This window comes from Centruroides vittatus, unplaced genomic scaffold (genome assembly GCF_030686945.1).
Source record: "Centruroides vittatus isolate TY-2023 unplaced genomic scaffold, ASM3068694v2 scaffold_3315, whole genome shotgun sequence".
Classification (NCBI taxonomy): domain Eukaryota; kingdom Metazoa; phylum Arthropoda; class Arachnida; order Scorpiones; family Buthidae; genus Centruroides; species Centruroides vittatus.
Window position 1 is genome coordinate 1583883 of NW_027122703.1, and position 25160 is coordinate 1609042.

The window sequence follows — 25160 nt, forward strand, 5'->3', positions numbered from 1 at the left end:
AAAATATCTATAATATATTACGAATAGTTACTATTACCTACATGCCCCCTTGCTATGCTACTGGACAGAAGAAAGGAATACCTAAAAAGAAAAAAAAGGAAACACGTACTTAACGTAACTTAACATAATGTAAGCTAACCGAAGTGCAACCATTGGGACTACCAAGGTAAACTTCAACTGATTTCTCTAAAATGGCAGTTTTCAACTTATTTTAATTGCAAAATCCTTTTGATCTTGATAAAAAAAATTTACAAAGAGTTGAATATGATTAAATTCTCCAGGCACTAGACTTATTAGATTTTAATTATTTGATTTGGATTTGGATTATAAACATATTCTGTCTCTTCTTTCTTAATTTGTAAACCAAGTGATTTTGGTTTGGATTTGGAAACAATTGGAATATGGAATAAATCTATTCCAAATTTCAATTGTTTAGATGTAAAAGAAAAGAATGAAATGTTTAGAATAAAAAAACGTGTCAAATGATAGGATAGTTACTTAGTTTGCTGTGGTTCTAAACAATTGAAATTTGGAATAGATCTATTCCATATTCCAATTGTTTAGAACCACAGCAAACTAAGTAACCATCCTATCATTTGACACATTTTTTTTTATTCTCTCTCTAATATAAATGCATTTTGAATCACCTTATCTTTAGTAATTCCTCTTCAGTATTACATCTAAAAATAATATAATACTTTTAAAAAATAAAGATAAATAAAATTCTGGTTATTACAAAGTAAAAGCAAGATAGCTTATAATTGTGGGCTATCTTGCTTTTACTTTGTAATAACCTGAATTGTTTTTTACAGGAGTCTGTCTCCTAAAATGCCTTTTTTTTTTTCTTTTATAAAATTTTGACATGTTTGACAATCATGATTACTTAGCTTACTATTTAATATTTCACTCTGTAAATATGAAAATTCATATTTAGTGATGTTAGATGCTTAGTATAATGAAAATGAGTGTACCTATAGTTTGCAGCTGAGAGTGCATATATTTTCACTGCAGTACCTACAACTTAGTGGTGACTTTTTTCCTATTGTTTATTTCACTTTTCTAAATTAAGATTAAATCTGTATTCATCTCTGAAAATACAGAATCTTTTGCCTTTAGACAAAAATCTTTAAAATACTGAGTATAAAATGTTATTTTAAGTGCATTTATTTTGTCTGTTGTCTATCATCTAATATCAAAATATATCTTCTTCAGTTGAAAAGGTTAATTTTCTGTAATTTTATTTTATTTGAGATTTTCTTTTCAGACTTAAAAAGGCATGAGAGTAACAGTGAAAATATTTCAGACTGCCACTGTTAAAGTACAAAATACTCTGTACAAAGTATATATATAGTAACTCTGCATATTCACTGGAATGAAAATTAATATTAAAATGTAATAATTTAAAGTTTAACAATCATAATTTAAGTGTATTATTTGCTTTCTTCTGTAAAATATTATGTCTCAATATTTAATTTTTGTTCAATGAATGATATGAAGTATCAATTTTTAAAACAAGTTACTGTCCTGTGAACACTGAAATGAAAAGTATACAGTGTATTTCATAATGATATGACCACATGAGTGTTTTAAATAAGACAATAAAGAAAAAGGTCAAGTGCAAATGAGAAACATTTTCGATTACAATATTTAATCATTAATTAAATGAAAATGATCATTCAAACAAAACAAAAATAGAAGTTTTAAGTCCTATTATTTCAAAGATTGTGTGTTGCAAAATGATATAACCATTTCATAAAAATCATAAAATTGCTGTCTTGATATTATGCACAGTTAACTTGTGAAATTTTTACCATTTCAAGTTATGCAAATTATTCATAAAATCAACTATTTAAGCAATGTTTTTACTGCAGAATTTATAGATAACCATGTATAAGATGACTTGAGAAAACCTTTAAGTGAATTTAAAAAAGGCCAGATTATAGCTTGGAAGGATTGTGGCAAATCAATGAGATTAATTGCTAAAATATTTGTCAGTCTCATGATACAGCCCTGAATTTTCTTCAATTGGATGGTGACTATGGAAAAAGAAACTGCAGGTTGAAGAGAAAAGTTTTCTGATAGGCAGAAAAATATGGTTTTGAAAAGACTAAGGATTGGAAAGTTTCTTTTGGACAAGTAGCAAAAGATCCACCTCTTAGACACATTAAGAAATGTGTCTAAATCTATCTTGTCCAGAGTTTCCGGAAGTGTAATGTATGTGAAGTAAAACTCACAGCCACAAATAAAAAGAAAAACAAAGAAAAATGGACTTAACTGGACAAGATAGCATGTTTTGGAAAAAAGAATGTAAGAGAGTGATATTTACTGATGCAAAAAATTTAATTTAGTTGATCTGAACTGATGGTACTACTTGTGGCATAACATCTACAAAGAAAGCCACAAAAATATCTCTCAAACACATGAAATAATGGATAACCTTATTGATATGAAATGCAATGTATGTTTCTAAAGACTGTTGTATTTTTTATCTTTAAAAATATAAAAATAAATTTTCAAAGTTTAATTTTATTTTTAAAATTTAATTAAATTATGAAAAACCTAATCATAACAAGTAATTATTTATTATGGCATCATCACAATGCTGTGCCACAATTTTAATCATATTTTTAATGTATTTAATTTAAAATGTGTGCTCTCCACCTCAAATTAGTAGTGGCTTTTCCCTGTACATCATACTTTTCCTTTAACAATAGTCATGTTGGCCATCTGTCTAACTCCTTTTGGGAAAAATTTTTGAATTTGAGTAACTTGGCTTCTGGTTTGCATAGGAAGTTCACATATAGTTAATTGGGGTCTTCTGCCCCTCAGATTTCCATATCTGGTCTTATCTTTCATCTAACTAACTCCATTATGGATTAAGGAAAGATGCATGGATGGACAACAGTGGGAATTTATAGGCCTACAATTCTTCTGACATTCAATAGGTCTGACATTCCAAACGCCATTGTCAAACTCCTAGGCTTACAGGAAGGTGGTGCTAAACATCCGACGTACATGTTTTCGCGTTAAAAACATCGGCCGCAACCTCTCTAATTTATTTAAGTTTCTTAGATATTCAAGTTTTATTATCTTTATTTATCCTGAAAATGGTCCCCTTTTTGTGAACTTGATACAAGTGTGAAATTACTGAGACTAATTGTCTATTACAAAACAAATAATGGTCTGTCAAAAATTTAACGAAGATTTCTTCAAGTACTGCAGTTGGAGAGACAACATTGATATACATTTTATAGTACGCTTCAGACATCAATATTTCCCATAATTCACATTTAAGTGGATTGAGCTCTAGATTTGACATGGGCCATTCCTCTGTTGTATAACCATGGCATTTCATTATATCTGAACCATGTCTCTAGTCTTTGTGAACAAGAGCTGAATTTTGCTGGAAGCTCCATGACTTATCTGATCTGCAGCAATCTATCATTGGCTTTACCTAGTAGTCCAAAATTTCCTTGTAAATTTTTGTAGTCAGCCTCCTCTTGCTTTTGTCCATCTGTATATTTCATTCTTCTTGATAAGACAAAGCCCATCAAACATTAACCTTCTGAAAATAAGCTGGATTGACACCTTTTCTTTTCTAGAGAAATGCCTGAAGACTTTTTAACTAAAATTCTGTTATTTTGTCAGATGATATATTGCATAACACTGAAGTTCTCATAGGAAAAGACCATTTATGGAAGTTTTGATTTCATATACTGAGCTGTACACATTTCTGATTTCTAGCTTATTTTAGAGCTTTAGTTAGATAATGCCTGTAGTCCATTCAATAAACCTCGAGTCCCAATTCTTCACATTGGTTCTGTGAAGGTTGGATATACTTGTCGTCAACAGTTTAGCCATGACTTTTTGATTCCTTAGAGGATTTCATCAAATTTAAGCTGAAACCCATTTGATAAATTCTGCTATAGACCCTGCTGTTGGTGATTAGTAGATTGATAGTAGGATCTATAACAGAATTGATAGTAAAGAAGGCAGAGAACATCTTGGAGAAGATTAAAGGGAAAATAAAGTTTATGGCTTGATATGTAAATGATTTTTTGGTCATTTGGAAGGATTGCAGTGACATTGAGGATTTTTTGGTTATGTTCTCAGACGAGAGTTTGGGGTTGAAGTTACACAGGAACAAGAATCAGAAACAAGAGTACATTTTCAGTTCAAGAGTACATGTCTTGTATATTGCTATCGTTTCCGTCACACGTGTTTACCGTATATGGATAACCATATGCTAGGAAGATGGATCCTGCAGTTGAAGAGCAACATAACATCCCCAAAACACTACTTTTGTATCTACTTCGAATAAATGGGAGATTCGAACAGCTCCATTCGAGTCACTATGTTGGTCATTGAGTTCAGCTGGTCAAACTATACGATTGCATTTGAAAATTATAAATTCAGAATTGAACGGGAGCTCATACTCTTCACACCGTTGCAAAATGGGATTCAGCATTTTAAATCAACTACTGACAATCTTGTACTTTTAGAGAGCTCTATTTGCAAAGCCTTCATTCAACATGAATGTAGAGCATCAATATTTTTTTTAGTTCTATATTATGTGATATATAAGGAATATAATTCAACAGTTCATTTTCATATATATTAATAACTTTGTTTGTAATATAGCTTTAATGATAAAGTAAATTAATAAAGTTTTTCACTAACATTAACTCTGTTAACATACTGTCTGTTTTAAGTCAGATATATTAAAGATATAAAAGAGATAACTGATGCAGAGTTATATTATTGTATATCATATGGGGAAATATTCGGATATTTGAAACAAAAGCACATTTCCTAATTTGTAGGTTGAGAAGTTTGGATGGCAGTTTTGGACACAAATATATAGGAAAACTACTTTCAAACCTATATACATTCTGCAAGATGTGTATGACCAGCTTAGGTACAAACTTTTTAGAGTATTATACATATTACTACACATCAGGATATATGTTCAACAGACTGTTTGTTAAACATATATCTAGGTTTGGGTCTGTGGTACCAACTTCTGGTGCATATAATACAAAAAATAAACACTGCACAAACATTTTCCAACTCCTGAGTTTTTTTTCAAGTGAAACTGAATGGTTACCTGATGGAATGCTATCAGAACTAATGTGTATTTATGAAAATTTTTAAAACAACATAATTCAAATACTGTTTGAAAATATAAATTTAATTGAACATAAACGTACTCAGCAAAAATATATACTCCAGTAACCACCACCTTATAAGTTGCTGAGGGAATTTTTAATTAAGAAAACTAACATTTTCGATCTATTCCATAGATCATCTTCAGGTTTAAACTGACGAACAAAAATAATTCCATAGAATGGAACACAACGTATTTAAATTAAAAAAAACCGACAATGGCGCAACTAATTAAAATGACAATTAAAGCGTAAAAAATACACAAATGTTAACTAACAAACACATAACAATTCCAAAGTTATTAGTACACGCTAACACCATTTAACAGATAATAAAATATTAAGGTTCTCCAAATACGAAACACATCGCAAATCATGAGCCATTTGTAAGTCTCTTAATTGCAAACTTCCAAGCTGACGGTAATCCCTCAGCGTCCCTGGCGTTAATGCATCTATTATCGAGTCTACTCTTGTATATTTCTATTTTTTCCGCCGTCTTTGCTAAAGTTGGGGAATATATTTGTTTGACGATTTCCACCTCTTCCCATCCAACGAGGGATCCTTCGGCCTGGGCCATCTGGGCCAGTACCGTTGTGTTCGAACTTTTCCTTACAACGGTACTGGCCCAGATGGCCCAGGCCAAAGGATCCCTCGTTGGATGGGAAGAGGCGGAAATCGTCAAACAAATATATTCCCCAACTTTAGCAAAGACGGCGGAAAAAATAGAAATATACAAGAGTAGACTCGACAATAGATGCATTAACGCCAGGGACGCTGAGGGATTACCGTCAGCTTGGAAGTTTGCAATTAAGAGACTTACAAATGGCTCATGATTTGCGATGTGTTTCGTATTTGGAGAACCTTAATATTTTATTATCTGTTAAATGGTGTTAGCGTGTACTAATAACTTTGGAATTGTTATGTGTTTGTTAGTTAACATTTGTGTATTTTTTACGCTTTAATTGTCATTTTAATTAGTTGCGCCATTGTCGGTTTTTTTTAATTTAAATACGTTGTGTTCCATTCTATGGAATTATTTTTGTTCGTCAGTTTAAACCTGAAGATGATCTATGGAATAGATCGAAAACGTTAGTTTTCTTAATTAAAAATTCCCTCAGCAACTTATAAGGTGGTGGTTACTGGAGTGTATATAAATTTAATGCTGAAGTGTTAATATCTAGAGATTTCAAATCTTGTTGACATTAAGTACTTGAGGAAGAAATCTTTTTTTTATTTAGGTTGGTTTTGGAGTATAGAATAGCACAGAATGTGAAAACCAAACAATTGCCATAATGAATCGGGCTATTTTTCAGCTGGAAAATAGCCCGATTCATTATGGCAATTGTTTGGCTTTGATTAATAACATTGAGCTTTGAGATGTTTATATACAGACAGAATGTGTTTTAGAAAAATAGTTATACAAATGCAGGGTTGCTCTGGAAAATTTTAAAAGGTTGCCAATCATTTCACCAGTTTTTAATTTTTTTCTCCACTTCAAATTATTTATTGCCACCAATATTATTTACTAAAGCAAGTGATGGTAGCCTTATCAGTGAGAAGTTTGGAAAGCAAAAGTAACATGTTAAGCTGTCACTTAGAAATAGGAATCATTTTTGAATAATTTTTTAATGAATAATTCCGAATAACACATTTGATCACAATGCTTAAACAGTATTTTGCAGTAAATTACACACCTTTAAAACCTTAAAATTTCAGTAAATAATTTTAATAGACAAATGTTTTTGATGTATTATTAAGATTGTCTTCAGGTCTGTTAATGTTTTGATTTTGGAATGTAAAAATGAACAGTGACATATTGCAAATTTCAGCAATGAGTTACTTAACTTTCTCGGCAACATTTAAAACAGCTTGTGTGGCATCAGCTGTTATGATATTTTATTATTAAAAATTTTTTATAGTTTTAATTATTATAAAATGGCAAAAAGCTTAATTTTGAGGGTAGAGATGGATTTTATAAAAAAATTGTGAATGCTAATACTGAGTAAAATTGTCATTAAGTCCAATCCTACTGGAGATACACATGACTCCGCTTTATCTTTTCACCCCTTACCTTTAATTATCAAAATTTAATAGCATCAATCCCCCTAATTAACAAACCTCTCTGTCAAATTTCAGAAATTTTCAACAAAAAGTACAGGAGCTTCAAAGTGGATGAACAACATCGTGACACATACACACCCACAATGACATCCTTACATACAGAAAAAACCCTCAAATTTTTTTGCATTTCTCGACATTTCAATGTTTACTGAGTCCAAAAAATGTAAAAATCTGGGGGTCTTTTTTTCTGCCAGATTGCCATACTTTTCCTCTGTTATATATAACAGCTGAGAAAGTGAAAATGGAGAGGAAAAATTTTAAAATATACAGTTTTTGCAATATTTTACAAATAACATATTTGTTTAGTGTACAAGAGAATACAAAAACACACTTACGTAAGAACCAGATAACTGGAGTGGTTGATATTAGGGTCGCTAACGTTTTCGTAGTCCCGTCTGGGCTCTTCTTCGGGCTTTGTAGTAATAAATATAAGCCGCACGTTGCATTTCGAATATATTTTCCTGTTGGAAAAAACCGTGTTTCGAATTCAGCCACGTGTAAACGTTCCAACATATTTTTTAAACGAAACAATTGCCGATGTGTGCACCGCACATGCGCTTCGAAACGATGTTGATGCTAATTTTTTAAAAATTATCTTCTAGCAGGATCTGCCACGCTGCTGAAAGGGCCAACTCTTCTTTAAAATTGATGCACGTGATGTTACATCCTGCTCTGTATATTTCCATAGCTTCCAATAATTTGAGATGTTCCGGGTGGTTGGCAGTGAGGATAATGCGGGCTGCGCTAAAGTCTGCCGTGACTTCTTGATCGGTGGCATATGTTGAGAGAGCTGTTGTAAGCCTTTTGTGTAGTATGTCCGCCTTATGTTCTTTAATTCTTATCCCCATTGTACATTTGGTGGAGCCAATGTAAACCATATTTCTGTTAAATCTGTGGTCTCTGAGGAAGATGGTGTATATTCCCGGTAATCTGACTGGGTTCGGAGGATCTTTTCTGTTACAGAGTATTTGGAAAATGGTCTGGCATCTTCTGTAGGCTATACGTCTTTTCATTATCGTAGCATATAACGATTTTAACCGTGGGTTAAAAGTGATAGGGATCCTTTCAGTATTATCTTTTTGAATATTTAAGCACCTCTCCGTCGGATTGTTACATGGTTCCTGGCTATTTCTGTACTGTCTACTTACAAGGTTGGTGTATCCGTGGTCTACTGCTATTTCGTTTATACGTTTGATCTCCTGATTCAGTGCCTGGCGAGAGGAGGAGTGCGTAAAGGCTCTCCTAACCAAAGCTCTGAAGGCCGCTATTTTATACCGAAATGGGTCACAGGATCCTATTGGAATATACATGGAGGTGGTACCAGTTTTGCGATACACCAAAGTGTGTATGTTCGGCCCTTCAAAAGCGATATCTATATCTAAGAAATGGATTTTAGAGTTACTATGTTGCTCCACCTCAATTACCAGACCGTATGGATTTTTGTTCATCGCTTTAATAAATTGATCTATATTTGGTTCCGTCCTCCAAAGGATGATGACGTCATCAATGTATCGAAAAGTAAAATAGCGGCCTTCAGAGCTTTGGTTAGGAGAGCCTTTACGCACTCCTCCTCTCGCCAGGCACTGAATCAGGAGATCAAACGTATAAACGAAATAGCAGTAGACCACGGATACACCAACCTTGTAAGTAGACAGTACAGAAATAGCCAGGAACCATGTAACAATCCGACGGAGAGGTGCTTAAATATTCAAAAAGATAATACTGAAAGGATCCCTATCACTTTTAACCCACGGTTAAAATCGTTATATGCTACGATAATGAAAAGACGTATAGCCTACAGAAGATGCCAGACCATTTTCCAAATACTCTGTAACAGAAAAGATCCTCCGAACCCAGTCAGATTACCGGGAATATACACCATCTTCCTCAGAGACCACAGATTTAACAGAAATATGGTTTACATTGGCTCCACCAAATGTACAATGGGGATAAGAATTAAAGAACATAAGGCGGACATACTACACAAAAGGCTTACAACAGCTCTCTCAACATATGCCACCGTTCAAGAAGTCACGGCAGACTTTAGCGCAGCCCGCATTATCCTCACTGCCAACCACCCGGAACATCTCAAATTATTGGAAGCTATGGAAATATACAGAGCAGGATGTAACATCACGTGCATCAATTTTAAAGAAGAGTTGGCCCTTTCAGCAGCGTGGCAGATCCTGCTAGAAGATAATTTTTAAAAAATTAGCATCAACATCGTTTCGAAGCGCATGTGCGGTGCACACACCGGCAATTGTTTCGTTTAAAAAATATGTTGGAACGTTTACACGTGGCTGAATTCGAAACACGGTTTTTTCCAACAGGAAAATATATTCGAAATGCAACGTGCGGCTTATATTTATTACTACAAAGCCCGAAGAAGAGCCCAGACGGGACTACGAAAACGTTAGCGACCCTAATATCAACCACTTCGGTTATCTGGTTCTTACGTAAGTATGTTTTTGTATTGAATTCTGGTGTGTAAAGGAGATTGGTAGTACAAGAGAATTATTTTAACATTGGTATTTAACAACGGACTGTTTTGCAATAATGTTATGTAAAGGTTGAGTGCAGATAATACAATGATAATACAATTACAAATTGGAAAGAATTTCCATGCATAATTACAAATAAACTTTTTTGTAGTGTGATGCATTTAAAAAATTTTTCATTCTATAAAATTATATTGTACGCTAATGCTTTCATTAAATAATGGTTGTTGAGTACTGATATCACTTTACGTCATAGTTGATAATGTGTCGTCATAATTATAATTACAATCATAATCATAAAATTATTTTCTTCTACATTAAATAAATACTTTGAATGAGAGTTTAAAATCTGTAGCAACATTAATAAGAATTTTGTTTGTTGGATGTTATGGATTTTGAAATTACTGAAACCTTGAAATTTTGAATGTTCTTAATTTCAAAGTTCAAAGATTCTAATTTGTTTAAAGTTTGAAAAGTTCTGAAACTTTAAAATTTTGTGGTTAAAAAAAAAAAATTATTCTAAAGTTCTAATTCTTAATCCCTAAAGATGGACTGTAGAAGTCTGAAAGTGCTTATATGTTTGTTTTATATAATGTGTTCCAATAAAACAGTTTTTTATTCAGATTAAAAAATATAACTTTAAATAATAGTAAGTTATTAATTAATGTTATAAATATACACTCCTCAAAAGTGAAATTGCAACACCATGAAGGAATGCACATAGCCACGTGCAAATTGCAGGACCAGTAGAGGTGACAGATATGTAAATGATTAAGTTTGCACATGCATCAGGTCATGTACCCAGTTTCAGGCTATAAAGACTGGCAGCTGGCTTGGGCCATAAATGCTATCAGTATTGGCTTGCGGCAGTTGAACTTTCAAAGAAGTATAGAAAATGCCTTAGAGACAATAACAAGCTGAATACCACTAGTTAACATTGGAGAATGAGACTGTATCCTGGAGATATATGATCTCAGTTTGTCGATATGCATAGTTGCCATGTGTGTTGGCTCATGATGTGAGTACCATTTAGTAATCTATGACAGGAACATCTATGAACATGGCTGAAGAGGGACTGGTACATGACAGTGCATAGACTGGCAGATTTGCAAAATAGCCCATTGGGACCATTAGCAATGACACATGACATCCAAAGTCACCTGTTGCCATCAATGAATCCATCTGTGTTCATCCAAACTATTCCCAACAGGTTGCATGAAGTTGGGCTGCATGCACATCAACCAGCAATGGGGTGCCATTAACAACTTGACACAGCTGCATACCTGGCATGATGGTGTTGTCATCGCAACTGGACCACTGAATGGCATTGATATTGTATACAGATGAATCCCACTTCTGTCTGTGGATGAATGATAGCTGTGGACAGGTGTGGCAGTATTCCATGGAATGTTATGTGACAGCTGTTTTCACCAAGTATCACACTGGCCCAACACTGAGAATCATGGTTTGGGGAGGCATTATGTTCAACCAGTGGATAGCTTTGGTGCACATTTATGATACTCTGATAGTGGATCTATACATCATGCAAATTGTGGGGCCTGTGGTTTGGCCATTGGTGCAGGCCACACCCGACACTGTTCTAGCAAGACAATGCCCCACTACATGTTGCACAATGAACTCTTACCAGGCTGAACGGAATTCACATTTTTTCCTGGCTGGTAGCCTTGCTCGATCTCTTCCCCATTACAAATCTGTGGGATCTTATCCAATGTGAGGTGCACCAGAGACCATTGCCACATATTGTAGATGGCATGAATGCCACAGTGGATGCAACTTGGCAAGGGATACCTCAGGCAACTATTAATTGCCTCATTGATAATATTCCTCACCATATATTGGCCTGTATACCTGTTTATTCAGTAACAGTAATACCTGAATAAATGGGTTTATGTTGCATGTCTTTGTTTGTTCTTTTAATCATTTGCATATGTCTGGTCACCTCTACTGATTTTGCAATGTGCATATGGTTACACTCATTCCTTTGTGGTGTTGTGATTTCACTTTTGAGGAGTCTGTTAGTGAGACAGAAACATTTTTTTATCATTACATTCTGTTACTTTTGTTTTAGAATTTTCTAATTAATACAAGCTTTCAAATTTTTTCCTCAGAATTTTACAAGCAAATGCATATTTTTCCTTCGTTGATTTAAGAAATCCACTGGAATTTGTTAAAAATTCAAAAAAATACATTTTCCTTAAATTCTTTCTAATTGAAGCTGATGTTTTTGAAGTAAGTATTTTCATTTTTCAAGAAAACTATTATTTATATAGTTTATCATAATGATAGTCATTTAAGAACTACTATAATTTTAGGTGGATAACCCATAATAGCATGTATCTTGCAGAAAATTTAAAGAATAAAAATAAAATCTTTATATAACTAACCTCACCATATAACCTGCACTTCTGGGGCAGCCTTTAAAAGCAAGATAATTACTAGTGTACAGTTTAATAGTTACCATCTCAAGCATTAAAATATTGCTTTTTCCGTTTCATGTCTGTTAACAAATCATTGTAGACATACATAAATAATCAAGCCCAATTATTCTATAACAGGGGTCACCAAACTTTTTTCACAATGGGCCAGATAACTGAGAGAATGACACGCGTGGGCTGTAAAACCATTTTGTTCAATACAGCACATTAAATACACAAAAAATAACAACAACTAACATATTTATTTACCAATATGCAAACATGATGGCTGCAGCAAGCTGGTAATCAATTGCTTTCCTTAGAAGCTTTATTGCAGGTACTTATACAAAAAGCACTCTGATATCCAAAGTTTCAAAAAGCTGCCAAATTTTTTATTTCACTGATTTATCTAAAAATTATATTACTGTCAGATGCAAAAAATCAGATTGGACCAATTTTGGCATTTTTATGTACATTTATTTAAATTTTTTGGTATAGTAAGTTTATCTACAATCTATGATATTTCCAGGCCGGTTGAACTGCCATGGGCCATAGTTTAGTAACCCCTGATCTATAATAATCATAATAATTTCTGGATTATTTGAACAATAGTGGCTAACTATTAAAAATTAATATAAAATAAATTTTTATAAAAGTAGGCAGTTAGAGTGCTGGTCTAGTACATTTTGGTTCAACTGTTTTGGTGCAAGAAAAACTTTCTCCATTAATTAACCATTACCATTTGACATTAATGTTCTAAATGTCAATGTGATACCTCTTTTACACTGATTCGAGGCATTTCGGTTAATGACTGACTATTCACAAAAACATTCTATGGGCTATTCTATTTTGTGCACATACCCTACTCTCTTCTAGTAAATAATTACGGTCGGTCTGTCTTTTTATAATGGTTTTAATTTATATAAATTTCAATCTAATTTTTTTGTATCTGTTGTACAAGACGACCCCGGATTTTGGGGGCCATTTTTTATGATTCATCTATCGTCTTATCTGCCGAGATATACGGTACACATTGTTACATTTTAAATGAAATTAAAAATATTGTTTATTTTCAATAACCCATTGCATACTAATTTATTTTGCATACTTTCAGATTAAAATATCAATTTTAAATAATTATGTCAGATAGATATTTTATCCAGTATTTATTATTATTATTATTTATTTTTGTTGGAAACATGACATTAATTTTGTTATTTCAATGATGAAAACAATGGATGTTCCAAAATGTTCGCTGTTGTTCAAAACATTTAAATTAAAGCAACATATACTTATCAATAAAGAAAAATATTGCACATTTGGATATCTTCTGCCTTTTTTTTAAATTTGTTGCAGACCTTGGGAAAAGCTTGGTGACTTAAATCTTGTTTGGGAAAGCAATTTAAGTTGAGCTAGTTGTTGGTGGTTAACTGTTAACTGGTTTAATATTAAGTCAGTTTTATTCACATTGCATACCTTGAGTTGACTTAGTTAAGCTGGCTTCAAAATTAGTGTGAAAAGGGTATTATTGTAAAAGTAATGTTTAATGAGTCATTCTTTCACTGCTAGAAGTAGGTAGTTACGCTGACATTTTATGATAATTTTAATTTAGAGTATTCTGGAAGAAAAGAATTGACCTGAAGTGGAACTAGAACCAGCTTACTGTGCAAATCCATTGCCAGTAACACTACCAAGTCTTCCATTTGATTTTTGCTTCCAGAAGTTTTAATTAATTAAATAATTATATCTATAATTAATTAATCATACTAGTCACTAACCATAAAATTGTTAATTAGAAAAATACAACTAATTAAAAATATTTAGTTATAAGCGCTTGATCGTAACAATTAGCCAGCATCGCTAATTATTCCAAAATTTTTTGGAATATTTAGTTATATTTCTGTAATTAGAAATTTTATCTTTTTAAAATCACTGAAGTATTGCAATTTCAAATAAGATGTTTTATTATATTGCACAATTGCATTAAAAATGCCAAAGAATGACTACATACAAATAAGGTAGTGCTTATCAAGGCTGATAAGTCCAAAGGAGTAGTGCTCCTTAAAAGAGATTCCTACAACCATAAACTGCAGGATTACATCAGGGACACCGAATGCCAACGTGCTCCTGACAAATATTTAGAATCACTACAACAGAGAGTTAAAAAATTCATTTCAACTCCTTTAGCTCGCAAGTTACGTATGCATAACTCTGTCGTACAAGCACCAAGAACACCGAGAATTTTCGCCTTTGGCAAAACTCATAAACCTAACTGTCAGATACACCCTGTTATAGAAAAATGAGGCTCCCCTACGTTTGAACTTGAGAAACAACTTGTTAGATATATCCAACCACTGACTTCAAGATCACTCGTATGCTATTAATAACTCTGTTCAACTGGTGGATAAGCTCAGAAATATTAGCCTAGAAGACAATGAATTTATGACCGTAATGGATTTTAAATCATTATTTCCATCCATAAAATTACCACCTTGTTTTTGCGAGATAAGAGATTTCCTTTTTACAAATGTTAATAATGCAACAAAATTTCATGAACACATATTAGAACTTGCACACCTAATTTGTTATACTTTGTTTTTTGCATTTGAAGGCAACACATATTTACAACAACGAGGAGTTCCAATGGGGAGCCCGATATCCCCACTATTATGTGAACTAGTATTACGACATTTAGAAAATAAAGTACTGCCTATCTTCAACGACGACATAATTTTATATGCAAGATATGTGAATGATGTGTTCATCATTTGGAGGAATATTAATAACACTAGCGAGTTCCTAACAAAATGAATAACAACCCATATGTCTATTTAAAATTTATTTCGTATACTAGTACTTTCTATATATTAACAGGACTTATTATATGTACAGGACCCAAAATGTATAATAAAAAAATGGCTTGAGAAACTAGATAACGACAAACAACCAAAATCAATAGATAAAGAGAAAAAATTTATTAAATTAAGATATGTTCCAAAATTATTTGAAAGAATTAAAAATGTAATTAAAAATAGAATCAACTTAATACCGGAAAAAATAAATTCAACTAAAAAACAATTATGTTACAGAAAAGAAGAAAAATATGATATAACAGAGGAGAAAGGAATAGTATATTCATTTGATTGTAATTGCAACCCAAAGAAAACATATATAGGAGAAACTAAAAGAAAATTAAAAATAAGATTAAGTGAACATATCAGAGCAATCAAAGGAAAATATGCAAATTCGGCAGTATCGGACCATTGTAATACAGAAGGTTGTGCAATAGATCTAAATACGGTAAAAATTAGAAAAAAGGAAAAAAATAATTATAAAAGACAACTGTACGAGCATTTAAATATAATTAAGCAAACTAATAAAATGAATAACAACAATGGTAAAGAGATCCACCAATCGTGGTTAAGCATTATAAAAAGGGGGGAGGAAGAAGTATAAAAGAGGAAATGGGAATGTATTTGAAACAAAAGTAAGTAGAAACAAACAAACCAAAAGAAGTAAGTGAATTGAAATAATATTTTAGATAATAACTCAATTTATTGTTTTAAACTGATTTTAATGTAAAAAAATTAGGAATGTGTAAAATTGTATGGTTGCTGTGGATCGTAAGTTTAAGTGGAAATGTAGAGAAGATCGGAAATACGGAAATTGTAAGAATTTTTAAATATTTATTGTCGGGAAATGTTTGTGTTCTTAATTAATTTTAGTGATAATTGTATCGAAACATGTTTTTATTGTTGATTATTGTTAATTATAGAAAGTGTCGTTTAAAGGCCTGCTGAGGAGGGACGAACAAGTCCGAAACACATGTTTAGAGTGTATGTGTTCAGGTGAACTAAATAAAGAACATTATTTTTGATCTGTAAGACTAAATATCTGCATCCATAATTTTCCAGTATAATAAGTCCTGTTAATATATAGAAAGTACTAATATACAAAATAAATTTTAAATAGAGTTAGAAAGGACAAAAAGGCATAATAATTAAACAACCCGTATGGTTTAACGCCATCCTTGGAACAAAAAAGTGACCTGAATGTAAACTTTCTGGATCTATCCATCACTTGTAAATTTGGTGAAATATGGATGAACATTTATCGAAAGCCTAGCTATCTACCTATTATTATTCCAAAGAATTCATTTGATCCCAGCAACTTTAAACATGCAGCCTTTAGATCTTGGATAAAGTGGGCCTATACCCACTGTACAAGTATTTATGACACATATAGAGAACTAAATTATATATGCACAATAGCTGTACAACAGGGATATCATTTACGGGATATTAACGCTCTCATTGATAAATTTTGTAATCCAACAAATAAACAACCTACTACCACCAACCAAGACCAAAAGGTAGTTCTCAACTATATTCCTTTCCTACATTCGATCTTTAAGAAAATAGCTCTCAAGAACAATGTTAAAATGATCTATCGATGTAATCCTACGAATTACAGAATTCTATGGAACGATAAGTTGAAACTAAATCGAAACAATACATCAGGAGTATATTCAATCCCATTAACTGACTGCCGTTTTAATTCAGAGTTAGTTTATGTTGGTGCTACCATGAGGTCTTTAAAACAGAGGTTGCAGGAGCATAAATATTCGATTACTAAATTCTTGGACAGTACTGTCCTGGCAGCCTTCGCAAAAGAACAAGATATCAATATTTATTGGGATAAAGCTTCCATAATTAAGACTGCCACTAACAAACATGTTATTAAATACATTGAAAAGCTTGAGATTTACAAGGCGCATAATACCAAAGGTTGCATCAACCATAGAGATGCTGATAGTCTTTCTAGTGCATGGAAATCTTTTTACTACAACAATTAATTCTCTTAATACTTTAATTTATTTTACTGTTTGTACTATTTTTATGTTACTTTTATTATATGTTATTTTTATTTTATTATTTTAAATTTAAATGATGTTATTGCTGGCATTTTATTTTTGTTTTAATTCATTTTAAAGAAGCATTCATTTTATGTTCCATTTTCAATTTAAAGAAACTAACTGAAGAGGACTAAAAATAGTTGAAAACGTTTTTATTTTATTAAATTTACTTTGTTGCTGGAAATACCAAGGTGTTTTGTTTTCATTTTTTATATTCCAGTAAGTTATTTATTTTACAATTTTTAAACATTTAAACAATCGTTTAAATGTTTGAAAACATAGTTGACTTCTAAAATACTTTAATATTCTTTTCTTAAATGATCATGTTTTGTATTTTAATAGATTTTTTAAAATATTTTAATGAATTTATTTCTGCTTCTTACAATTTATATCATTACTGATAATATTCTAAAAGTGACATAACTAAGACTGTTCCATAGTTTAATTCAAAATTCAGTTTCTATATATAATATTTGAATATTCCATTATGTGATATCCTGATGATGGCTGCAGAAATAATGTTTGGTTGAATAAATAAATTTGTTAGTTTAAGGTTGTTTTTTTTTTTGTTAAGATGATTTAGAGATTATCAGAGATTAATTAACAGTTTTTTATTTCAGATTTTAAGAAGACAGAAAAAGTTGAATTTAATTGTAGTAGATGAATTATTTTCAGAATTTAATAAGATTATTTTACTGAAATTATCTGCAAATAATGAAAATGAAACTGATATTTTACTAAGCAAAAATAGTAGTGATTTAACTGATAAAGCATTGGCATATATGATACAAACATCTGGAACAACTGGGCAACCAAAAGTAGTATTTGTACCTCATAGATGCATTGTTCCTAATATTTTACATTTAAGGTAAAATTTTTAAATTTTTTTTTAATTTTAGCAAATCAGTTGATAAAATTATTGATTTTAATATTGAGTTTACTTGGCATTTGAAGAGCAGAATAAGAAAGGAATTAAAGAGAAAAATAAAAGGATTTTAATACTAGAAAAACTATTTATCAATTATTCTTAAGAATAATATTTATCCAACAATGGATATCTTTCTGTTATCAACTTTTATTTCACAATATCACAGACATACAGTCAGTCATAAATGTACAGTAAAGCGTCGTTTATCCAAATCAATTGGGGACTGGGGTTGTTTGGATAACTGATTTTTTCGGATAACCGATTATGTACAAAAAAATATATTAACCTATCCGATGTTGAAATTTTTCTCCGTTGCGTGTCGCTTCGTGTTGAATTTTCGTCGATTTTAATCTTAACAAAAATTTTTATAATAATCAAGGCTGTTGTATCGTTAAAAATTATTTCTTTATTTTGTACAAACAAAATAAATATATTGAAAAATATAAAAACAAAAAAATTATACTTTAGAAGTTAATCTAGTATCAAAAACGTTTGATTCGGCACGACACAGTCCGACTGGAAAGCTTTCGGTTAACCGGCTTTCAGATAAATGACGCTCTACTGTATTTTGGTTTCTCTTAATTAGTATAGTATCTATTAATAATTTCCAACTTGTATTTTTAACATTTTAAAGAAGTTTTACACATCCCAATTATTTATAATTTTTCTCATACACAAGTTCCACACTTGCAAAACTTTACTTTTCTAATTACTTTTCTAAGTAATGAGACACTGCACATAGCACATGAGGTGCAATATTGTAGCCACATTTCTATGCCATCTGAAAAAAGCACTTCTACTTGACTTTGCAAGCAACCTGCAATTCATTAGTGGTAGAATGTTTCATTATAGAGAGCTTTACTCTAGTTTGTATATAAGTGCTCCATTTCAGAAATAAAACAATGCCATTTCAGAACACAACATTTAGATTTTAACTACAGCAGTCTGGCTGGCATCCTAGTGAGCTCATTGTTGTCAGCCTTTATGACAAAAATTATGATGAGGCAATTAGAAGAACATATGTTTCATAGATCTTTTGCAATCTCATACCTTCTTTTTTGATATAGACATTTGAATGATATTTTAATAGGGTAACAACCGTAGTAAAATGACTTGGGTATTTTCTTCAATCATATTAATACAGTGGAACCTGGTTAGCTCAAACCAGGATAACTCAAAGTTGCATTTACTTGAAGTCATTTTCTTTCCCGAGTCATCCCAAATGTGTTAAATCAAACTGGTTAACACAAATTTCTTGAAACTTTTTTAACTTAAAGTCCAAATTTTTTTCCCGAACCAGTTCAGGTTAATCAGGTTCCAGTGTAGTATGTTTCCATGTATTCAGTTCTCACTAGAGAGACAAAATGTCACAGCAGTTGCCTTCCTTGACTAATTAATGTGTTTTCAAGATAACAACTTTAAATTTAATATTTATTGTAAAAATAGCTTGTCTTCAATATTCCCAACTAGAGGGTCATTTCAGTTTAGTAAATTTGTTAATGTTATTTTTATATTGCACATATGGAAGGCTTAAAAATATTTTTTTTCTGCAACTGCATTAAAATTAGATTAGAAATAATTTAGAACTCTATCTGCAATAGTGGATTCTTAGCTTGAAATTTTAATACAGTGGAATTAACTAGTGAGTTTAACTATTTACATCACAGAATTAAAGAAAAATGATTTCTGCTCATCATTTTAACACTAGAAGAAAGGAAGATATGCTTTTTATATATAAACATCTCAGTACCTGATGTTACTAGTTAATGCCAAATGATATCATGATGCATTGGATTATTTATTGGTTATATCATTAATTAAATTTTAAGTAATTTGTTACTAGAAGCTATATTTAGTAACAAATTACTTAAAATTTCATTAATGATTTAGCTGATAAAAAGCTTGAGGCATTACAGTATCATTTGGCATTAACAATATGCTTTTATCCCATCCCTATGATCTTTACATAAAAGTCTTTCTGGGATGCATCCTCCTTGGCAGATTGCTCATGTGTCATGTTCCTATAACCAAATAAACCAAAATAATTCTAACAAGTGATTATTTATTGTGATATTGTCACAATGTTCTTAATTCTTTTAGTGGTGTTGGTATCTTGTCCCTGAACATCATGTTTTTCCTGTTAGCAATAGTTCTTCTTCCTTCACCCATCTTTCTTATCTTTTAAGGCTACACCTTTGAGTACAGCCTTTTTTTCACATGTATGTATGTATGTTAGCAATAGTTCGAGAGAAGATTTTGAATTAAAGTAACATGACTTCTGGTCCAACCCAAAAGTTTGTATATAGTTAATCTGGGCCTCCTACCCCTAAGCTCTCCACATCTAGTCTCGATTTTCATCTATCTAACTCGGTTTTCAAGATTAAGGAAGGGCATGCAATCACAGGGAGGACAATGGAAATTTATAGGTTACAATTTTTTCAAATTGAAGCCCAATAATTGTTTATAAACATGATATATATGAGAACATAATTCTCATGTGGTTTATACAATCTGTTGCAAAAATATAAAGACTTTATTATCACATAAAAGCAATTATTCTGGCATTTTTACAAGATTTTTTTTATTTAAACAAGCTTTATATGAAATCTTTTGCATGTTAAGGTTAGCATCTTTGATCAAGTGCAGGGTCATCACAACCTCTCCAACATTTTTCAAATATTAATAGTAAACTGGTATTAGTAGTCGTTGAGCATCCTCTCTTCCAGGAGGAGGTCAACGATTACTTTTGGTCGAATTACTTTGACCAAAATACTTTTGGTCAAAGTAATTCTACCAAAACACTTCTGCAACAGTTCCTTCTTTCTATTGGACCAGTTGTATGGTGGCATTTGAATAGGAAAATTACATAATACAAGGTTACCAGCCAGCACAAAATATGTTTTAAGTAGTTTTTGAGGGTGCTGAGTTTAAATGTTTGTTTTGTGTTTTGCAAAATTTGATTTGTTGGCAGATTCTTTATTCCTCTACTGTACAGTACATAATTTAAAGAATTTTTAAAATGTGTTAGATTAGGTACTTGGTGTGATAAACTCTTATGTAAGATAACCTTTGTAAATATAAATCAAATACTATAATATAATATAATTGAAGAATTAGAAGTATGAAATAATCTAATAATCTTAATATATATATATATATATATTATATGTATAGGGTGCATAGGAAAGTCCCTTTAACTAGAAAATTCTTGCAAACAGAGAGAGCTACAGCTATGCAAGTGAGGTAATGGTATAGTAAAGCGAATACGCCCAACCTAATGCAAACGACAGCAGTGCCCCTAGTGGCAAAATTTGGAAGATAGGCAGTGCAAATCGAAAACAAAAACAGATAGAGCAAACTTTCCAATTAGAAAGTTTTAGAACATCAATTAATTAGTACGAAACAACATGGGGTTCACATGGATAAGATAAATTGTCGCCTGTATACCCAAAAATGTCTGAAAGCAATGCACGCCATTTTGTGTAAACGTTTGAAAGGAAAAGCCATAAGTATGAAGAAATACGCACAATTTATTGCATAAAATACGTACTTACGTCAATACAGTTTGATAACAATGGCATGTATCGTGAGCAGTGGCAAACTTTTCGAACATACTCGACATTAACTTGTTATCACTGTGTGACAGTTTGCCTTTCTGTTATTTTTTGTGTGATGTTATCAAACTGTATTGACGTAAGTATGTGTTTTATGCAATAAATTGTGCATATTTCTTCATACCTATGGCTATTCCTTTCAAACATCTACACAAAATGGCGTGCATTGCTTTCAGACATTTTTGGGTATACAGGCGACAATTTATCTTATCTGTGTGAACCACATGTTGTTCTATACTAATTAATTGATGTTCTAAAACTTTCTAATTGGAAAGTTTGCTCTATCTGTTTTTGTTTTGCACTGCCTATCTTCCAAATTTTGCCACTAGGGGGTGCTGCTGTCATTTGCATTAGGTCGGGCGTATTTGTATTTGCTTTACTATACTGTTACCTCACTTGCATAGCTGTAGCTCTCTCTGTTTGCAAGAATTTTCCGGTTAGAGGGACTTTCCTATGCACCCTGTATATACACTATTGTATATACTTTTTGATAATAAGTTGATGAATGAACTACAACTCCTGGACAAAAAATCAGAATATTCACCTAACTGAAAGTTTAGTGTATATTTTCTCTTCAACAACACAGAGTATGAAACTTTTTTCGATTCTACATAAACAATGTCTATGTACAGTATATTTATTATACCCATTAATCAGACAAATTAACTCAATTTTTTTTTGTTACAAACAGAAATGAAATGACAAAAAAATAGGGTTAATGTTACCCTAGATATACAAAATGGCGGCTCGTCTCTGACTCCAGCATACAGAAGCAAGGAAACAGTGGGGATGCACATTTTCTAAACCTAACCTATTCTAATAATTTAGTTGCTAATAATTATGATAATTTATTAGAATAGGTTAGGTTTAGAAAATGTGCATCCCCGCTGTTTCCTCACTTCTGTATGCTGGAGTCAGAGACGAGCCGCCATTTTGTATACCTAGGGTAACATTAACCAAAAATAGAATAACAGTTTGACCATGACAAAAAATTAGAATATTAACAAAAACAACCAAACAAACAGCCATAAAAAACTAAACTGTAATGCAAATTTCCATATTGCTGGACAGAGCAGTATAACAGTGTGTAAAAAACAGCAGTGTGTGTAAAAAAATGAATGAGTTTTTATTCTAAAACTGTGAAACTGTCAGCATTATATTAAAAACTACATTTATATGTTTAATTTGTACATTTTGTCATCTTTCTAATGATGTAAAATGCTCATGGACTGCCAAAAGTGCTTTTTTATTTAATAAAGTAAAAATTACATTACAGATACTAGACATATCTTCACTGCATGTTGCAATTTTGCAACATGCAGTGAAGATAGGTCTAGTATGTAATGTCTGTAATGTAATTTTTACTTTATTAAATTTCAATTTCTGCCAGCCCTTTTTACAGTGCTTTTTTATGTTTATCTTATTGTAAGTTGATCCAAAAATGCAAAAATAAACGTCAAATTTTAGAAACTCACTGTAAATTATCTTAACTTACATCAGTTAACATCTGCTTTATGTGAAATTTGAGAAGAAAGTATTATCTTTCAGGGTCAGGGTAGATTATCATTTCAACCCACACTAATTGACTACTAATACTACTGATGTCAATAAGCCACTGATGGTTTCAATACCCTGTATATGAAAACTCTTCTGTCAGTTAAATTACAGTGTTATTGTTTTATTGTACTTGAAGAATGTTTTCTTTAACATTTATTTAACAACTAGTTTCGATAGATCTAATTAATTTTATTCAATTCCTACTATTAGTTCACACTCTCCCTATATATATTTATTTATATCTTGTTCAAATTTTCAATCATTAATAAAATACTTTTTATTCATCCACTCAAGTTCAAATACATTTTTTTAAACTTGTAGTGGATGACATTTGATGTTAATACAGTTTTTTTAAATATTAATTCATTAATTAATAAAATTTAAACTGTGGCGCCCGTCAGCAATATGCCAATTCGGACTGATAGAGGGCGCGAGGAGAAAAAAAAGTGAACTTTGAACTACTCATTCACTTTTCGGACCAACAATGACAGGAGACGGACGTTAGAACAAGTGGTCAGCACAAGCAACCTCCGACCTTCGATTGATGTCGGGTAGTAAACGCATTGTATATTACTGTATATACTTGTGAAGAACCGTTTATTTATTTATAAAACTTTTTTGTTTAATTTTATTTCTAAAAGCTCTGTGGGATCATAACACCTAAATCATAACTACTCCATAAGATTTAATACTACAACACTTTGGATCCATTATTATTATTATTATTTTTTCCTTGAGAAACGAAGGAGATGCATAAATCACAGGAAAAAGTAAAAGTAACAAGTAATATAAAAAAAAAATTTCTCTTATATAAGATATTTATGTAAATACATATTTATATTAATTATAATTATTTAATAAAAAGTAACTAAAATAAAATTTTTCTTTGTTGACCAAAGTAGGAATTGACTTTAAAAAAATTTTTTTTATATTACTTGTTTTTAATTGCAGTTTAACTGGCATGCCATTAACCTGGGGGTCTCTCCCGGTCATATGCAGCATGCCGGCCAATCTGTGAAAATATGGTATGAATATACAAGGTGGCCTAAAAGCCAGTTTCTCATTGTAAAGATTAAATTGTTTCCTTATTCAAATACTTACAAACTTTAAACAGTTGTTCAAAATGAAATCTTTCCTATCAAAACATAAATAACCACTAAATATGTTAATGATTCATATTCTTGGGACTTTACAATTCATATTCATAAGATTTTTTGTAAAATAAATACATTTTATTAAAGATGTATTTATTTATATATTTTATTTTATTTTATAGATCAATATTTGAAGTTCATCCCGAAGATAACATTATACAATTGGCTCCTTTAACTTTTGATCCTAGTGTTGTAGAAATATTCTTAGCTCTTACATCTGGAGCTTCAATTGTTTTTGTACCAGAAAAAATTAAGTCTATGCCAAAGAAACTTTCTCTGACATTAAAAAAACAAAATATTACAATATTGCAGGTATATATATTAAAATGTAACATAAATTAAATAATAAATATTAATTTTTATAGTACAGGGAATTAATTATTGTATTTTTTTATTTTTGTTATACACTTATAACTTGACAATAAGTTTTTGCATTAAAGCAAGATAATTTCTAATCAGATTAAATGTTTTTCTTTTCTAATATACTTCTGATCTTTGGTTCTTATAATAGATAACCACAATTTTAGAACTGTACAAGTTAACTCTTTCTTATTAATATTGCTTACCAGATTATTAAGGAACAAACGTAAGAGAGTAGCAGTAGCTGAAGAAGAATTTTATATTAAACAATTAGTCTTTCATATGTTTTACTTCCATCATCTGTTATATAGGCATTAATATCAATAGCAATGATTAATGATAGGAAACTACTGACCTAATGAAAATCGTCAATCTATATAAGTAATAATTAATTTTTAACATTTTTAACTCAT

At 31.3% G+C, this 25160-nt stretch overlaps 1 protein-coding gene across 2 annotated transcripts in view; it reads left to right on the top strand.

Annotated features, from left to right (window-relative positions):
• Aasdh (Aminoadipate-semialdehyde dehydrogenase) overlaps nt 1-25160 on the top strand; it is a 141410-nt gene that overhangs the window by 1098 nt on the left and 115152 nt on the right. The window contains exons 2-4 of one of the 2 annotated variants that reach the window (XM_067286409.1): nt 11914-12034; nt 17755-18002; nt 24510-24699. In XM_067286409.1, the coding sequence (XP_067142510.1) occupies nt 11914-12034; nt 17755-18002; nt 24510-24699 (559 nt within the window). The remainder of the gene's footprint in view (nt 1-11913; nt 12035-17754; nt 18003-24509; nt 24700-25160) is intronic. The other variant, XM_067286410.1, reaches the window with a different exon arrangement.